Below are 18,956 nucleotides of genomic sequence, written 5' to 3' on the forward strand. Positions count from 1 at the left end.
CTTCTACTTTAATTTTTGCTCCCTCATTAGCAATTATTTTCAGCTGAAGCAGAGGGACAAGCTAAAATTTTTGACAAATATTGTAGGGTAAATGGCCTCCGAAACATAACATAAATGCTGTTCTTCACAAAGTGTCATATAATCTACACATATTAGTTGTCGGGAAGTAAGAGTTTAAGTATTTATTTTCTCTGTATGATCTGTAATGATGGTTACAGAAAGCAGGAAATATAGCAATGTGATTCATAATACTTTGTTCTGCTTCATTTGGTGTATGTTTTTCCCTCTACCATCTTCATAAGAAATGCCACCATTGTTATATTTCTCTAGAGTATACAGATACATTATTTGGCATACCTGTATTGTTCCCACATTAGATTTTTTCAGGAAGTATTTTCTTGAAAAGTGGTGTTTACTAGTAGCTGCTGTGTTCCCTTCTCTTCAGCGGAGAGTTTTCTTAGTGTATTCCCATAATTGTTGATTTTGTGCCTAGCTCAATACCACAGTTTATAAAACTCCAGAAAATTATTTTCCCATTCTTGGTTGGTTGGTTTAAAGGCAGGAGAAGGAACCAAACTACAGGGCCATTGGTCCCTTGTTCCTAATAAAACAATGCCACAAGGGAGAATAAAACGGATGAAACATACAACACAAAACGGAAAGAAAGGAAAAGCCACAAGAATGAAGGGAAGGCAACGAATACTAAAAGGAACAAAAGAGGACAAGAAAACGACAGAGAGATGCTAGAAACAGAAGGGAGTAAAATATGAAAGCAGATTACAGTGGCTGGCCAACCACGAGAATAAAAAGGGAAAGTCAGCCACTCTGCAACACATTAAAACCTCCACCCTAAAAGCACTAGGGTGGAGGACATGGAGGGACAAAGGACATGCATTAAAACCTACATAGAAGTATAAAATCCACTCTCACAGATAAAACATAAAACTAAAGCTGCTGTGGAGGCATTGTCACCCAACACCGAAGGCAGGGTGCTGGAAAAGTTAAAAGTCTGCCGCAGATCAGCTAAAAGTGGGCAGTCCAGCAAGAGGTGGACGACTGTCATTTGGGAGCCACAGCGACACTGAGGTGGGTCCTCACGACAGAGTAGATAACTATGCGTTAGCCACGTATGGCCAATGCAGAGCCGGCAGAGGACAACTGATTCCCTGCAAGAGGCCTGCATGGAAAACTTCCACACATTCATAGTCTCCTTAATGACATGCAGTTTTTTGTGTGTGCTGTTATGCCATTCCGTCTCCCAAAGCTGGAAAACCCTGTGGTGTAAGACAGAACGTAGGTCAGCTTCAGGGATGCTTATCTCCAGAAGCGGTTTCCGCATCACCTGTTTGGCCAGCCTGTCGGCAAGTTCGTTGCCTGGAATTCCCACGTGTATTGGGGTCCACACAAACACCACGGAACAGCGGGACTGTTCCAGGGCATAGATGGACTCCTGAATGGACACTACCAGAGGGTGGCAAGCGTAGCACTGGTCGATAGCTTGTAGGCTGCTCAATGAGTCGTTACACGGGAGAAATGACTCGCCAGGGCATGAGCAGATATACTCAACACGTCCTCCATGAACATATGCAAAGCCTATGTGACCATCAGCCATTGAGCTGTTGGTGTAAACCACTTCAGAGACCCAGAACACGTCAAGAATTGAGAGGAAGTGACAGCGGAGAGCAGTGGGATTAATGGAGTCCTTATGGCTTTACAAAAGGTCCAGACAAAGCTGCAGCCGAGGTGTACACCATGGAGGCATATGTGAACAGACTGCCCGCAAGTAGGGGTGGTAAAGGGAAGGACTCCAGTTCGGAGTGAAGGGACCGCACGTGAACCGCAATCGTTTGCCCCAATCTGGGCTGCCAATGTGGGAGATGGACTGCCATGGGTTGGAAAAGGAGATGGTTATTCGGATGCTCAGGGGAACTATGAATGTGTGCTGCATAACTGGCGAGCAGTTGTGCACGTCTGATCTGCAGTGGAGGGCCACCAGCCTCCACCAGTACACTGGTCACTGGACTCGTCTTAAAAGCTCCTGTCGCTAATCGAACCCCACAGTGGTGTACAGGGTCGAGTAAATGCAATACTGAAGGCGCTGCTGAACCATAAACCACATTCCCATAGTCAATTCGGGATTGGACAAGGGCTCTGTAGAGCTTCAGCAGCGTACAGCGATCTGCAGCCCAAATGGTGTTGCTTGGGCAATGGAGGGCATTGAGGTGCTGCCAGCACTTCTGCTTAAGCTGAAGAAGATGAGGGAGCCAAGTCAATCGAGCGTCGAAAACCAGTCCTAGGAATTGGTATGTCTCCACTACAGTGAGTGGGTCATCATTAAGGTAAAGTGTGGGATCCGGGTGAACGGTACGACACTGACAGAAGTGCATGACACACGACTTTGTGGCTGAAACTGGAAGCCATGGGCTAGAGTCCATGACTGCGCCTTGTGGATGGCTTCCTGGAGGTGCTGCTCAGCAACAACAGTACTAGAGGAGCAGTACGAAATGCAGAAGTCGTCTGCATACAGAGAAGGTGAGACGGAGGGCCTGACAGCTGCTGCTAGGCCGTTAATGGCCGCTAAAAATAGAGAGACACTCTATACAGAGCCCTGCGGGACTCCATTCTCCTGGATATGGATGGAACTATGGGAGTCACCAACCTGGACACGGAAAGTACGGAGCGACAAGAAGTTTTGGATAAAAATCTGGAGTGGTCCCCGTACACAATGTGGCAAGGATAAGACGTCGCCAAGTCGTGTCGTATGCTTTACGTAAGTCAAAAAAGACAGCAATCAGGTGTTGCCGTCTGGAAAAGGCTGTTCGGATGGCAGAATCAATGGACACAAGATTATCAGTGGTAGAGCAACCCTGGCAAAAGCTGCCCTGACATGGAGCCAGCAAGCCATGTGACTCCAGGACCCGACCCAACCCAACCACCAAAATACCATATGTTCCAGCAGCTTACAAAGAACGTTGTTGAGGCTGATGGACTGATAGCTATCCACATCATATCGTAGCAGTTTTGCGCCCCCCAACCAAAAAAACAAACTGTCCACATCAAGCGGGTTTTTACTGGGTTTGAGTACCGGAATGATGGTGCTCTCCCGTCATCACGATGGAAAGACGCCATCGCAGCAGATCCAGGTGAAGATGACAAGAAAATGTCGCTTGTAGTCAGATGAGAGATGTTTAGTCATCTGGCTGTGGATGCGATTAGGCTCAGGAGCTGTGTCGGAGCGATGTGCAATGGCTCCCACTCTGTAAATGGGGCGTTACAGGATTCACTGCAGTGTGTGGTGAATGAGAGGACGATCCCTTCCAGCCGCCATTTCAGTGTGTGATAGGCTGGGGGGTAATTCTCCGACGCAGAGTCTCGAGAAAAGTGCTCAGCAATCGCGTTTGCATCGGTACATAACTCGCCATTTATGGTAACACCGGGCTCAGCTTTTGGGGCCTGGTATCCGAAAAGACGTTTTATCTTTGTCCAGACTTGGGAAGGTGACGTGTGGCACCCAATGGTGGAGACGTATCTCTCCCAACACTCCTCCTTCCGTTGTTTCATAAGGTAGCAAACACGGGCACAGAGCTGTTTAAAGGCTATGAGGTGTTCCAAGAAAGGGTGCCACTTATGCCGCTGTAGAGATTGCCGACGCTCCTTAATTGCTTCAGCGACTTCCAGCGACCACCAAGGGACTGTCTTATGCCTCGGGCACCCTAAAGAGCGAAGGATTGCGTTTTCTGCCACAGAAACAATTGTGCTAGTCACCTGCCCAACCATCACATCGATGTTACCGTATGGGATAGATTCAGCGGTGACAGCAGATGTGAAAGTTCCCCAGTCCGCCTTGTTCAAAGCCCATCTGGGCAGGCGTCCGTGTGCCTGACAAAAATGGTTCAAATGGCTCTGAGCACTATGGGACTTAACATCTGAGGTCATAAGTCCCCTAGAACTTAAAACTACTTAAACCTAACTAACCTAAGGACATCACACACATCCATGCCCAAGGCAGGATTCAAACCTGCGACCGTAGCACCAGCGCGGTTCCGGACTGAAGCGCCTAGAACCGCTCAGCCACCGCGGCCGCCTGCAAACTGATATATCAGTGGCTGAGTAACTACCATGAGCCACACTGAAATGTGTGGCAGCCCCAGTATTTAAGAGGCAGAGGTCAAATTGCAACAGTAAAGTTTCGACATCTCTGCCTTGGCCAGTAAGCATGGTACCACCCCACAATCGGTTATGGGCATTAAAATCTCCCGGTAGTAGGAAAGGTTTAGGGAATTGATCAATCAAGTGCAGCTAATACATTCAGGAGTGCTGCACCACCTGGAGAAAGATATACATTGCAGCGAGTTATTTCCTGCGTCGTCCTTATTCTGACAGCCACAGCTTCAAGAAGGGTTTGAAGAGGCACATTTCACTACAGACCAAGTTTAGGACATAAACGCAAACTCCACCTGACACTCTTATTATATTCGCTACGGTTCCTGTAATATCCGTTATAGCCGCGGAGAGCAGGGGTCTGCATTGCTGGGAACCAGGTTTCCTGGAGGGCAATGCAGATAGCAGGTTAAAGATTAACAGTTGTCGTAGCTCAGCCAGGCAGTGGAAAAAACCGCCGCATTTTACACTGGAGGATGACATTGTGAGACTGGGAAGGCATGGAACATTCAATGAGGCACTTTACGAATCAGTCACCTGCTTCCACCAATTTATTGCCTGAGCAGCCTATATCCGTTGTATCTGAGGGTCTGGCGAGATCTAGGTCCTCAGCAGATGCCAAAACCTCCACCCCATCCTCAGTCACAGAGTTTGTAGGTAGTGGTGGTGTTGGTGCCACCGCAATTTCCTTCGTCTTAGGGGTTTTCTTTTTGGATTTCTCTCGCAGCTCCTTGGGTTTCCCTGGCTGGGAGGACTTCATTGGCTCAGTTTCTGGGACTGAGGATGAGCGTGAAGCCGTATGACCAGCTGCTTTTGGGCTCTTCAGCCACTGGCGGGTGTCATCTTTCCCACTAGAAGGAGGGAGTGACCCAAGGTACCCCTTCCTAGCGAGAGAAACCAAAGAAGACTTACGCTTCTCTGGCTTAGAATTGGGGATGCCAGAACTGTTGTAGCAGCGGCATAAGACGATGTCATACGCACAGGATGCAGGTGTTCAAATTCTCTCTTAGCCTCAGTGTAGGTCAGTCTGTCCAGGGTCTTTTACTCCATGATTTTCCTTTGTTTCTGAAGAATCCTGCAGTTAGGCGAGCAAGGCGAATGGTGCTCTCTACAGTTGACACAGATGGGAGGCAGGGCACATGGAGTATTGGGATGTGATGGGCATCCACAATCTTGGCATGCGACACTGGAAGTACAGCAGGAAGACATATGGCTGAACTTCCAGCACTTAAAGCACTGCACCGGGGGAGGGATATAGGGCTTGACGTCACACCAATAGACCATCACCTCGACTTTCTCGGGTAATGTATCACCCTCAAAGGCCAAGATGAAAGCACCAGTGGCAACCTGATTATCCTTCAGACCCCAGTGGACACGCCGGACGAAATGTACACCTCGCCGCTCTAAATTGGCGCACAGCTCATTGTCGGACTGCAAAAGAAGGTCTCTGTGAAATATGATACCCTGGACCATATTTAAGTTCTTATGGGGCGTGATGGTTACAGAAACATCCCCCAGCTTTTCACAAGTGAGTAACTCCCGACTGGGCAGAGGATGCTGTTTTGATCAAGACTGACCCAGATCTCATTTTGGACAAGCCCTCCACCTCCCCGAACTTGTCCTCTAAATGCTCAACAAAAAACTGAGGTTTCATTGTCATGAAAGATTCCCCATCACCTCTCGAACATACAAGGTACTGGGGCGAATAAGATCCGCTGCCCTCCTTAACCTGACATTCCTCCCATGGTGTGGCCAGGGAGGGGAATGATTTGGGGGTCATACTTCTGTGCGTTGAATTGAGCTCGTGATCGCTTAGAGACTGCTGGTGTTTCACCATCAGCAAGAGATGATGCACTACACTTCATCGTGTGTCATCCGCCCTGATGCCACCCACTCTGACCAGGGTCCCTCCCCACGAGCGCCACCCAGCTGCAGCAAAGGCAACCTGGCAGGATGGCCATTCCCGAGAGTCCTAATGCCACAAGGGGATGGGCATCTACCCCTTGGCATACTTGGGGAGTTAACGGTGCAGGCATTAGCAGAGTGATCCCTGTGTGGTCAGGGGGCTACAACCAACAGGGTACATGGCAGCCCCACCACAATGGACTGGCTACCGTGCTGGATATCAGGTGCAAAGAAGTCCATGGTCATCATTGATGCAGAAATCGACACCGCGTAGTGCACAGTGGAAAACGCACCCAGGAAGGTGTCCTCGTCCAAGAGATGGAGAATGGGCAGGACTGCAATGTGACGATGAGAAAGTGGGGTAAGATCTCAATGCACGATGGACATGATGCACCTTGTAAGGCGCCCTTCCCCAACTGGCTTGCTCTTCTGGAAAATTTTGAAGAATGGAGGTCTTTTTTCTTTTGACAACTTCATTACTATCAGAATCTAGAGAGATTTCTTCAATAACATTTTACATTTCTTTCTGAAATACTGTTCACATTTCACTTTATTACATTATTAGTGTGAGGCAGATGATACTTCTGTTACTCCATTGTCCCCCCCCCCCCCCCCCCTCACTTATTCCAAATGCAAATCAGACAAAAATGATGTGTTCTGTCCAGTTTTAAGACTGTGGGTACATTGTAGCTTTCTGCTTTTATCTTCCGGATAATTTGTATTATTGCTGCTCTACTTTAAAAGAATTTTGGCTACATTGTTTTTCTACACCATTATGTGTTATAATTTTTTCACTGAGCTATTTAATTTCACTAATTTACTGTAAATTTTCTGTAATGGTGTAAAAAATTAGTCAACGTGAGTCCATAAATTATAATTTGGGTATGAATTTTAGAATGACAAATTTACTGACCAGATGTCAATGAAGTGACACTTGCAACAATTTTCTGCAATAGTTCAGTAAATTTTCAAAATAATATATTTTGTCAAAACAGCATTTCGTGGCATCAAAAGCACTGAGATTCACATTCACATAAAGCAGTTCTTCGGTCCACCTCAGAATCACTTGACAAGTCTTTCTCCATTTTATGTACAACTGTGATTTAAATGTGTAGCCCAGTTATTTAATTAAATAAATCTACATTTTAGGCCTGCAAGGACCACCAAAAAGATCCAGATTTCTGTGTTGTGGCAAGAGTTGAAGCATTTATTGCTGGATGGGGACTTGATGAAGCACTGCAAAGAGCTGAAGCCTACAAGGAAGCAGGAGCGGATGCCATTCTCATTCATAGCAAAAAGACTGATCCCTCTGATATAGAAGCGTTCATGAAGAAATGGCAAAACAAGGTATTCAGCCAGTGCAATTGATATATGCACTAGACAAGTGCAACTGATAAATATGAAAGACGTACACAGCTCCCAAACCTAAACTATTCTTCCTGTTGGCAGTCAGTAGGTATACAGAAACAGGGAGCATATCTAAGAACAGATTACTGTAGTGAAATATACTTAACATTAAGCCTTTGTGTATTAATGAATGAGGCACACAGGAACATTGGAAGTAAGAGTTTTCTTGCACTATATTCCATTATGGCAACCTGTTGGCATACTCTCATGATTTCATGTTATTTATGGAAGCCCTTATTTAATTAAATTTAACAATCTTAAAATTAAATTACTTCAATCTAGACATAGCACCATTACAGCAATAACTGAGCAATACCTTTGTACGCATACATTTCTCTCTCTCATTTTTGAAATTATCTGTCAGTGTTATCTTTTCTGCATAAGTAAATGTTGTTAGCTCATTACTAATATCTCCAATACACAATATACCAAATTAGAACTTGCAGCAACTTATTTATGAATAACAAACCTATTTAATTCTATTGTCTAACATACGAGGGTTCCTGCAGAAAGTTCGAACTAACATCTTACACTTGCAGGCAGACAGACTAACAGTAGTATGTGTGGGTGTGGAAAGAATAATACTCTGTGACTTCAATGGTTAACATATCCTCTACATTCTGAAAAAGTACATAAGCAGAGCAGATATGGATGGAGGATCACCATAGTGAAAATATGGCTGCAAATGGTGAAATCCATTGAGATAAGAGACTTTGAGAAAGGGCAGATTATTTTTACACAGTGTCTGTGAATGAATATCCAAAACAGTAAAGCTCGTTGAATGTTCACCTGCTACTGTTGTGAGCATCTATGGACTGTGAAACTACCTCTAGGCACTGAATGGTTGAATGTGTACAACACTTCACAGAACATGGGGTTCAGAGGCTTGTCTGCTATGTAAAATACAATAGACAGTGATCTGTGCCAACTCTACCAAAAGAACACAATGTTGGTGCACGCACAAGTGTTTCAGAGCACTTCGTTCATTGTACATTTATTCACATGAAGTGCTGAGTACTATTTACGAGGGATTTAAGATTGATTCCGTATTTCTAGATTTCCAGAAGGCTTTTGACACTATACCACACAAGCGGCTCGTAGTGAAATTGCGTGCTTATGGAATATCATCTCAGTTATGTGACTGGATCTGTGATATCCTGTCAGAGAGGTCATAGTTCATTGTAATTGATGGAAAGTCATCGAGTAAAACAGAAGTGATTTCAGGCATTCCCCAAGGTAGTGTTATAGGCCCTTTGCTGTTCCTTACCTTTATAAACGATTTGGGAGACAATCTGAGCAGCCGTCTTCGTTTGTTTGCAGATGATGCTGTTGTTTATCGACTAATAAAGTCATTAGAAGATCAAAACAAACTGCAAAATGATTTAGAAGAAATAATGGAATGGTGCGAAAAGTGGCAGTTGACCTTAAATAATGAAAAGTGTGAGGTCATCCACATGAGTGCTAAAAGGAACACGTTAAACTTTGGTTACAAGATAAACCAGTCTAATCTAAAAGCCGTAAATTCAACTAAATACCTAGGTATTACAATTACGAACAATTTAAATTGGAAGGAACACACAGAAAATGTTGTGGGGAAGGCTAACCAAAGACTTCATTTTATTGGCAGGACACTTAGAAAATGTAACAGACCTACTAAGGAGACTGCCTACACTACGCTTGTCCATACACTTTTAGAATACTGTTGCATGGTGTGGGATCCTTACCAGATAGGACTGACTGAGTACATCGAAAAAGTTCAAAGAAAGGCAGCACGTTTTGTATTATCGCGAAATATCAGAGAGAGTGTCACTGAAATGATACAGGATTTGGGATGGACATCATTAAAAGAAGGCGTTTTTCGTTGCGATGAAATCTTCTCAAGAAATTCCAATCACCAACTTGCTCCTCCGAATGCAAAAATATTTAGTCGACACCGACTTACATAGGAAGGAACGACCACCAAGATAAAATAAGGGAAATCAGAGCTCTTACAGAAAGATGCAGGTGTTCATTCTTCCCTTGTGCTATACGAGATTGGAATAATAGAGAATTGTGAAGGTGGTTTGATGAACCTTCTGCCAGGCACTTAAATGTGATTTGCAGAGTATCCATGTAGATGTAGATGTACATTGTTGAACACTGAGCTCCGCAGCAGACCTCTTCTACATGTTCAGATGTTGACCCAATGTCATCATCAATTATGATTGCAGTGGGCATGAGGCCACCTGGGTTTGATCATCGATCTGTGGAAATGTGTTAGCTCTTTGGGTGAGTCACATTTTTGCTACACTAGGTTGACAATTGTCTTCACAAATGCCATCATTGAGGTGAATGGTGGTTCAAAATGTGCAGCATTCTGTGGACTCAGGCTGGTGAGAGCAGTATTATGCTGTGGGAGACATTATCCTCCACTTGAATGGAACCTGTGGTAGTAATTGAAGACATACTGACAGCTGCAAACCACCTACATCCCTTCATACTTGATGTCTTCCCTGATGGCGACGTCATCTTTCAGGCGTATAATTGTGCATGTATCATAGCCAGAACTGTGCTGCTGTGATTTGAGGACATTACACTGAGCTCCCTTTGATGTTTCAGCAACCAAATTTTGCCTGATGGAAATCTTATGGAATCCATCTGGGCTGCTATCGAGCGCCATCACTGCGTACGCAATTTGACCCATTATTTACGTGAATTACATGACCTGTGTGTAAACACCTAATCCACATACCTCCACAAACCTACCAACAAACTGTTGGATACCTGATACACAGAATCAGTGCTGTATTTCATTCCAAAGACAGACAAACAAGCTATTAAGTAGGTGGTGCTCTGAAGATCATTTTAAGAAGTAAAGTCTTCAGGAATATGAAAAGAAGTGGAAATAAAATCATTAGTAAAGAGATGTAACTATGTGAATCAGCTTATGCAGACTATGTCAAGATGATCAGTACTCTTGTTTTTACAGTGTGAGTTTTAAAGCCATATCAAGTATGTGAGCAGTTTTATTCTGCTTGTACACAAGACAGATACTTTTTCAGAATGTAGAGGATATGTTAACCATTGAAGTCACAGAGTATTATTCTTCTCACACCCACACATATTACTGTTAATCTGTCTGCCTGCAAATGTAAGATGTTAGTTTGAACTTTCTGCAGGAACCCTCATATGTGGCAGATGTACACAGATCCCCCATTCATGAAGCTCGTGGGGTATCAGAAGACAGCTGTAATTATTAATGAAAGGTTTTGCTTACAGAGAATCATGCAGAGATATTTTTAAAGAATTAAAAATCTTAACTCTGACAGCTGTATTTATACTTTAAAGTATCTGTTTCATTAAGACTCATTGATTCTGAATAGCAAGTTCAAATTGTGAAACAAGAATAAGGATGACTTTCATATTGATGTTACACACAAAAACAATACATCAAGACAGTGATTACATAAAGCAAAAATTCTCTTCAATACATTTCCACACAATACCAATAGAATACAAAACTTTAAAACTCTTAAAAGAGAGCAAAATGATGATCTAATGATCCACAGCTTCTCCACTCTTAATGAGTATTTGGAATAATGCCCCAATCTGTAGGTTCTGGTTCATAATCTCTCTACTTAGTAATTTATAAATTATTTCTATTTATAACTAAACTCTCTTTTCTAATGTACTCCTGTTAATTAGTGTGTATAGTGAGTGTGTATTTAGCTAGAACAATGCTTACTTTAGTGCAATCAATCAAGATTTATCTTGAACTTTTCAGCTGTGTCTCTTGTGTCTATAAATGTGTACATAAAATTCTATTTCCTTATACTTATTACAATCAATCGCGATGTATTATAAGGAAGCTCTGGAATATAGACATAATATTACAACTTATATGTGCCTGTATTTTGTACATAGCCTATGTAAAGTTTTACACTGTCTTCTATTTTGACGAGTCCTACATCATGACTTGATAAAACGGGCACTAAATAAACAAATTCATCACACGTACACTCCATGATAATGTAGCAGTAATTCACAAGAACTGCTGAATGTTACTTAAACATGTCTGAACAGAAATTCTTAATAAATGTTACAAATTAGATTAGATGGATGAAATTTATTATATTTACATCTCCTTTTTGTGTTGTAAGTAAAATCTCTTAGTTAAGAAACTGCTACAGTTGATGTCAAGTTTTCCTTGTTAAGAATGTTAGATATTTTTCTCGTCATCTGTAATCCTTGGCTACACACATTTGTAAACACACATTCATATGCAGAAATTTCTTACAGAATGTACCGTATTTACTCGAATCTAGGCCGCACCTGAGAAATGGAACTCGAAATCAAGGAAAAAAATTTTCCCGAATCTAAGCCGCACCTGAAATTTGAGACTCGAAATTCAAGGGGAGAGAAAAATTTTAGGCCGCACCTCCAAATCGAAACAAAGTTGGTCCATTGTAATATGAAACAATTTAGGTCGAATGAATGACGATACAGCTACAGTTGTTTGATTCGAGTCGTAAGTTTAGCAGTTAGCTTTACCAGGTAGCCATTGCTATGCGTCAGGCGCTTCGTCTGTATTGATACGGGTACCCTTCCTTTTTCGCGTGCTTCGTCTGGTTTGAATTGATTGCTTATTTTTCTTTGATCTGATAAGTGCCGTTCTCTTTGTTATACGTGTTTACATCACTCGAATCTGAAAATGCATTACTGTGCTGTGTCATGCATTGTTTGTCGCATTCTGATAATGAGTGTTTACGACCTTTCACCGCTCGCGGCATGGCTTGCTCTTGTGCACGCTACCGCCCGCTTTTTTAAGGAATCGTCTTATTGGCGAAACAATGGCAAGAGGCTGCTATTTGCTGTTACTTACAATACTGCTTTCTTTGATAATGATCAACAAGAACCAAATAATAGACTGCATATGAGAGAAGATGTTCTGAACGAGAGTTTAGCGGAAATTTTTCTCCATTTGAAAATCTTTGCAGACGCCTCTTTAGTACATTAAATTCTGCACAGAACTTAGAGTCATCTTAGATTTAAAAATCTAGTCAATTGCCGTGCTTCATTTCAGACTGTATCACTATGAGGCACAAGAATAATACGAATATAAACATGACATGATATGTATATTCTTCCGCCTTTGCTGTTGTCTCACTCTAGTTTCGTAGTTTATTAGGCAGAGGATTTAAATGAGATAGCAGCAAACACGAAAGAATACATGGCAAAATGTTTATATTCGTATTATTCTTATGGTAAAGAGAATACTGCATGTGATTCACAATTTATAATAGTTCCTATTAGCAACCATCTCTTCTCACAGGTAGCAAAAAAATTCAGAAATCAGAATGTAGAGTTGGCCATATTGACAAACATCCCAAACAGTCTTGCCAGTCAGATTTTCGTAGTACATTGACATGCTGCTGCATTCGAAGATGAACAAAACGGAATTTGTATTTACTTCGTTGGATAATGTATGAAAATGCAGTGGTCGAAACTCGTGACGCAGAAGTTTTGGCGCCAGTATTTATCTTTGTGCCTGCAAAGCATGCCTGTGTAGCGCTACATATAATCGACGGTAGAAGTTAGTTTTGGCGGCACCTACCAACATTTTTCAGAACTTCCGCTTACTTTGCACTCGATTCTAAGCCGCAGGCAGTTTTTTGGATTACAAAAACTGGAAAAAAGTGCGGCTTAGATTCGAGTAAATATGGTAATATCTTCTACTTAAAAAAGCAAAGGATGATAGTGATTACAGAAATTTTCAGGGTCCTGTTGTAATTGTACCAACCAAATACTATACAACCCCAACAAAGAAGTTTGAAGAAATGGGAATCTCAACAGTAATATGGGCTAACCATAATTTGAGGGCATCAGTGCAAGCAATGCAAAGTACTAGCAAACAAATTTTTGAAGAAAAATCACTGGCTGGTGTGGAAATGAAGGTAACATGATCTTTCAAATACTGTTAAAAATAATAATTCAGAACCACACACGTAAAAATATGCATTTTACATATTTCAAGTTATATACAATACTTAAGAAATGAATTTCATAATCTGAAGTGTCATGCAAACATAGCCCCTACTAACGGACCATGAAGTGAGCATCATCACTGGTAAGTGGTATATGCAAATGGAGAATATTTTTTTAAATTTCTTCACTTAATTAACTAACCTTTCCCTGTGGCTTCGCTCACATGCACATTCAATACATACATTGCATGTCTCCTCTACCTCCTCCCTTTCTCAGTTCTCCTCTTCCTCCTCCTCATGGTCCATTTATTCCTCGCCCCCCTTACTCTCTCTGCTTATCTCTCACTCCCCCTCTTTGCCTATCTCTTACTCTCACCCTTTCTGTTCATCCCTCTGCCCTGTCTCTCTCTGCCCATCTACATCTACATACATACATACTCTGCAAAGCAATGTATAGTGTGTGGTGGAGGGTACCTGTACCACTACTAGTCATTTCCCTTCCTGTTCCACTCACAAATGGAATGAGGAAAAATGGACTGTCTAAATGCTTCGACACAAGTCCTAATTTCTTTTCTGTTATCTGCATGGTCCTCATGGTTTATTTTTGGGGGGAGGGGGGAGGAGTAGAATGGTTCTGCAGTCAGCTTCAAATGATGATCTTTTTAAATTTTCTTGGTTGTGTTGCTCAAAAAGAACATTGTATTCCCTCCAAGGATTACCATTTCAGTTCCCAAAGTATCTCCAGAATACTTGCACATTGTTTATACAAATGAAACGACACAATTTCAGAGATTTTCCTGGTCTCATACAGTCCATATACATCTAAATAACTTGCATGTTGTTTGAAAGGCTTCATAAATAGATGTGTCTGACACATCATGAATATCTGGTGGCCAGAAAAAATATGTAATACGGAGCTCTGGTGAATAACAAACCAGATTCCTATAGAAGACCGGATACCAGTGAGAAAGTGGGGGTGGCTGGAGCACACATTGAGAAAACCACTTGGACCATCAAGAAAAAAGCATTGGAATGGAATCCCCAGGGAACAAATAAGAGAGGAAGACCTAGGGGCACATAGAAAAGGACAGTGGAAGGGGAAGCAAAAAGAGTTGGCAAGATCTGGGAAGAAGTAAGCCGCATAACAGTAGAAAAGTTCCCTAAAATCCCACTCCAAATGAGGACAGAAGCAGAAGAAATGAAAACCTTAACAAGAGCAACATTTGCTGAAGCACTAAAAACATCATCATCTGCTATTGTAAATATTAAAATGTCATCAGCTGCCACAGCTAGTATAAACAATCAATCAGCATCATCCACTTCAAGTAGGAAAAGCAACAGAAACAAGAAACCTGTGGTACAACAGGATTTTTGGTATCCAGCCATAATGAAAACTCCAAGATAACAGTGTTAAACGAAAGGAGAAATACCACCAGTGCTCACTTCCCTGTTCTAAAGATTATGACTCTAAATGTGCAGTGCCTCAAGAACAAATATTGTGAACTTGAAATAGCAGTAAGTAACACCCAACCTGATGTCTTGTGTATTACAGAACATTGGTGTAAGGACCAAGAAATTAGTAGTATTCATATTAATCCATTTAAAATGGCAAATAATTATAGTAGGAAATCTGCAAAAGGTGGTGTAGTCGGTATTTACCTTAGACAAGAGTTAGAATTTAAAAAGAGATGTGAAGCAGAGAACTTAAGTATTGAAAAGTTTTTTGAAGCAGGTGCTGTCCAGCTATATGGCCTGATGAAAAAAGTCATAGTCATAACAGTGTATAGGTCACCATGTGGAAACATAGAAGTCTTTTTTGATAAATTAGAATTGTTGCTAAATACTATTTACAAAAAAGAAACTGTGATTATTCTTTGTGGTGATTTCAATATTAATCTTCTAGTTGAAAGTCAACAAAAAAGGCAATTTTTGGACATATTAAAGAGTTTCAACATGTCACCACACATAAACAATTCAACTAGAATAACAAACACCTCCAATAGCCTCATAGATAACATTTTCTCAAATATGTCAGAAACTGACATAGAGGTAACAAACATAGATTTAGGATTGTCTGACCACAATGCTCTCACCATTGAAATCCCTTTAAAGTAAAAGGAAGATAAAGGTGTAAATAATATTTACAAAAGAAACTTCTCTGTGGACAGCTGTCATCAGTTCATAAGTATCTTAGAAAATGAAAATTGGTTAGATGTTATGAAACAGTCAAGTACAGATGAGGCATCGATTTATATGATGAACTTGGAGATGTGTTTTCCAAAGAAACTGACCAGAGTCAAGTCTACTGGATACATAAAGTCAAGTTCTTGGATGACTCTTGGAATTAAGAAATCATGTGAAAACATGAAAAAACTGAATTCAGAGTTGAGGAAGTGTACAAATATTGATTTTATAGAATATGTAAAGAGGTATAGGAAAATATACCGCAGAGTAATTGCAAATGCAAAGTTATTAAGTAATAATATGGAAATAAAACAGTCCAGAAATAAAACTAAAATAGCATGGGAAATTGTGAGGAAAGAAACCGGGGTACCTACCAAAGACAAGGAAATTATTCTAAAAGATGAGGAGAATAAAATGGTAGATAAATATGCCACGCCTAATTATATAAATAATTACTTTTTAAATGTACCCCAGACATTAAGCAGGAATCTTGGGGAGCAGATTAAGATGGAAGCACCCAAGGCAGCCAGCAGTATGATGGCAGTTCCAACAAACGAAAAGGAAGTTTTAAAAGTGATTAAAAGTCTGAAGTCCAAGATGTCAGCTGGAGTAGATGAAGTGCCAATAATATTAGTAAAGAAAACAGCTAATCAGATAGCGAAACCAATGGCGCACATAGCAAACTTGTCAATGGCTGAGGGCGTGTTTCCACAAAAACTGAAAATTTCTAAAGTCATTCCCCTGTTGAAAAAGGGTGATAAACTTAAAATAGAAAACTACAGACCTGTCTCACTCCTCCCAACTTTCTCTAAAGTTTTAGAGATACTAAGGAAATATAGAGTCACACATTATCTTAATATGCACAATCTGATAAACAGTAATCAGCATGGATTTCAAGCTGGGAGAAGTACCGAAACAGCTGTATTAGAATACACAAAAAAAAATAATCACTAAATTGGAAGAGGGAAATAGTGTAGTTGGGATAAATCTAGATTTGTCAAAAGCCTTTGACACTGTTGACCACAGCATACTTTTGAAAAAGCTTGAAGCTATAGGTATCAGAGGACCGGTAAAAAAGTGGTTTGAGTCTTATCTGGAAAAGAGGATGCAAGTGGTTGAAATTACAGCACCAAATATTAATCAAAAAATTAAACTAAGATCAGATCCAAGGGAGGTCACAGTAGGAGTACCCCAAGGAAGTGTATTAGGCCCCTTGCTGTTCCTCATTTACATTAATGATATTCAGGTGTCAGAGAGAAAAGCTAGAATCATGTTATTTGCTGATGATACTAGTTTAATAGTTAGTGATATGAAGCAGTCATTGCACAGTACTGTGGACCATGTCCTACAAGATATACAAAAATGGTTTAGTGCTAACAAGCTAACACTGAATGCAAAAAAAAAAAAAAAAAAAAAAAAAAAAAAAAAAAAAAAAAAAAAACTAATTATGTGCAATATGGAAAAATAAGTGAACAGGACGACCTAAATCCCACCATGGAGGGCAAACAACTTGAAAGAGTACAGTGTGCAAAATTCCTGGGTATGCACATTGATGATAAGATTAATTGGAAGGACCATGTGGTGAACTTAGCACTAAAACTAAATTCAGCATGTTTTGTGCTTGGAATAATTTCAAGAGTTTGTAGTAATGACTGTACCAGATTAGTATATTTTGGCTATTTTCAGTCCACTGCATCCTATGGAATAGTATTCTGGGGAAAAACAAGTTGTCGTCTAAATGAGATTTTCAAATTGCAAAAACGTGCTATTCGGATAATGACCCACAGCCCACCTCAAACACATTGTAGACCCCTTTTTAAAGCATTGAAAATTTTAACAATTCCATCATTATACATACTGAAATGACTGTTGGTGATCAAAAGAAATCAGGACAAAATGAAAACCAATACAGACTTCCATAATTACGACACACGGCAATGTAAAGATCTCCACATACAAGCTGTAACAAGACCCGAAACCAGAAACATGTACGTAATCAAGGCATCAAACTTTTTAATGCACTACCAAAATATATCAAAGAGCTGGAAAATGAGGATAAATTTAAAACTGTTCTAAAGAACCACATGCTTGACAAATGCTATTACAGCATAAGTGAATATCTCTGCGTAACTGTATAAAATATATGTTTAAGTTAATGTGACAAATGAAATTACATCAGTGCATAATAAATTATGTTATAAAAACACTTATTAGTTGTATATTGTATTAAACATAAGACAGATTAATATGAATTCAGCACAGGTACAAATTTTGTAAAGATATTATGTAGTTGTTAAAATGTACCCTGACAAATCCTATATCACAAATGTGATCATTGGGATGATAATAAATAAATAAATAAAAAACTGTGGCAAATGGCCAAAGACAGAGACAGATGGCGAATTCTCCTGGATGTCCTATGCCCCCATAGCGGCCAAACGAATTAAGTCAAGTCCAGTAAGTCATGTTGTTTGAACCCACTGGTAATGAACCAAGCAGCACACAATGTCTTCCCTTGCTCTGATGTCATCCTTTAATCTGACCTGGTGGGTGTCGGAACCACTCGAGCAGCACTCAAAAATGGGTCACATTAGTGTTCTATATGCAGTCTCCTTTACAAATGGACCAACTCTCCTAAAATTCTCCCAATAAACCCAAGTTGACCATTCACCTTCCCTACTACAGTCCTTCCATGCTCGTTCCATTTCACATCACTCTGCAATGTTACCCTACATATTCAAGTGATGTGACTGTTTCAAGCAGCACTCTATTAATGCTGAATTCGAGCACTATGGGGTTGTTCTTTCCACTCATCTGCATTAACTTACATTTTTCTACATCTAGTGCCAGTTGCCATTTATCACAACAACCATAAATTTTGTTTAAGTGATCTTGCAGCATCCTACAGTCACTCAATGACATCAGGTTCTTGTACACCACAGCATCGTCAGCAAACAGCAGCAGACTGCTGCTTGCCCTGTCCATCAGATCATTTATGAATATAGAGAATAATAGCAGTTCTATCACACTTCCCTGGCCACTCTGACATTACCCTTGTCGCTGATAAACACTCACCATTGAGGACAATGTACTGGGCTCTATTACATAAAAAGCCTTAGAGCCACTTCCATATCTGGGAATCTATGTAGTATGCTCATACCGCCATTAACAGTCTGCAGTGGGACTCCACATCAAATGCTTTTCAGAAATCTAGCAATACGGAATCTGCCTTTAGCCCTTTATCCATAGTTTATAGGATATCATGTGAGAACAGGGAAAGCTGGGTTTTTGCACGAGTTATTCTGATTTGTGGATAAAAAGCTTTTTCATCTCAAT

The 18,956-nt window shown here is 40.8% G+C and overlaps 1 protein-coding gene across 2 annotated transcripts in view; it reads left to right on the forward strand.

The window, feature by feature from the left end:
- LOC126261636 (phosphoenolpyruvate phosphomutase-like) overlaps positions 1-18,956 on the forward strand; it is a 53,228-nt gene that overhangs the window by 24,922 nt on the left and 9,350 nt on the right. For both annotated transcript variants that reach the window (XM_049958557.1, XM_049958558.1), the window contains exons 6-7: positions 7,216-7,413; positions 13,230-13,406. In XM_049958557.1, coding sequence (XP_049814514.1) covers positions 7,216-7,413; positions 13,230-13,406 — 375 coding nt within the window. The remainder of the gene's footprint in view (positions 1-7,215; positions 7,414-13,229; positions 13,407-18,956) is intronic.

Source organism: Schistocerca nitens, chromosome 1 (assembly GCF_023898315.1).
Source record: "Schistocerca nitens isolate TAMUIC-IGC-003100 chromosome 1, iqSchNite1.1, whole genome shotgun sequence".
In the NCBI taxonomy this organism is placed as follows: Eukaryota; Metazoa; Arthropoda; class Insecta; order Orthoptera; family Acrididae; genus Schistocerca; species Schistocerca nitens.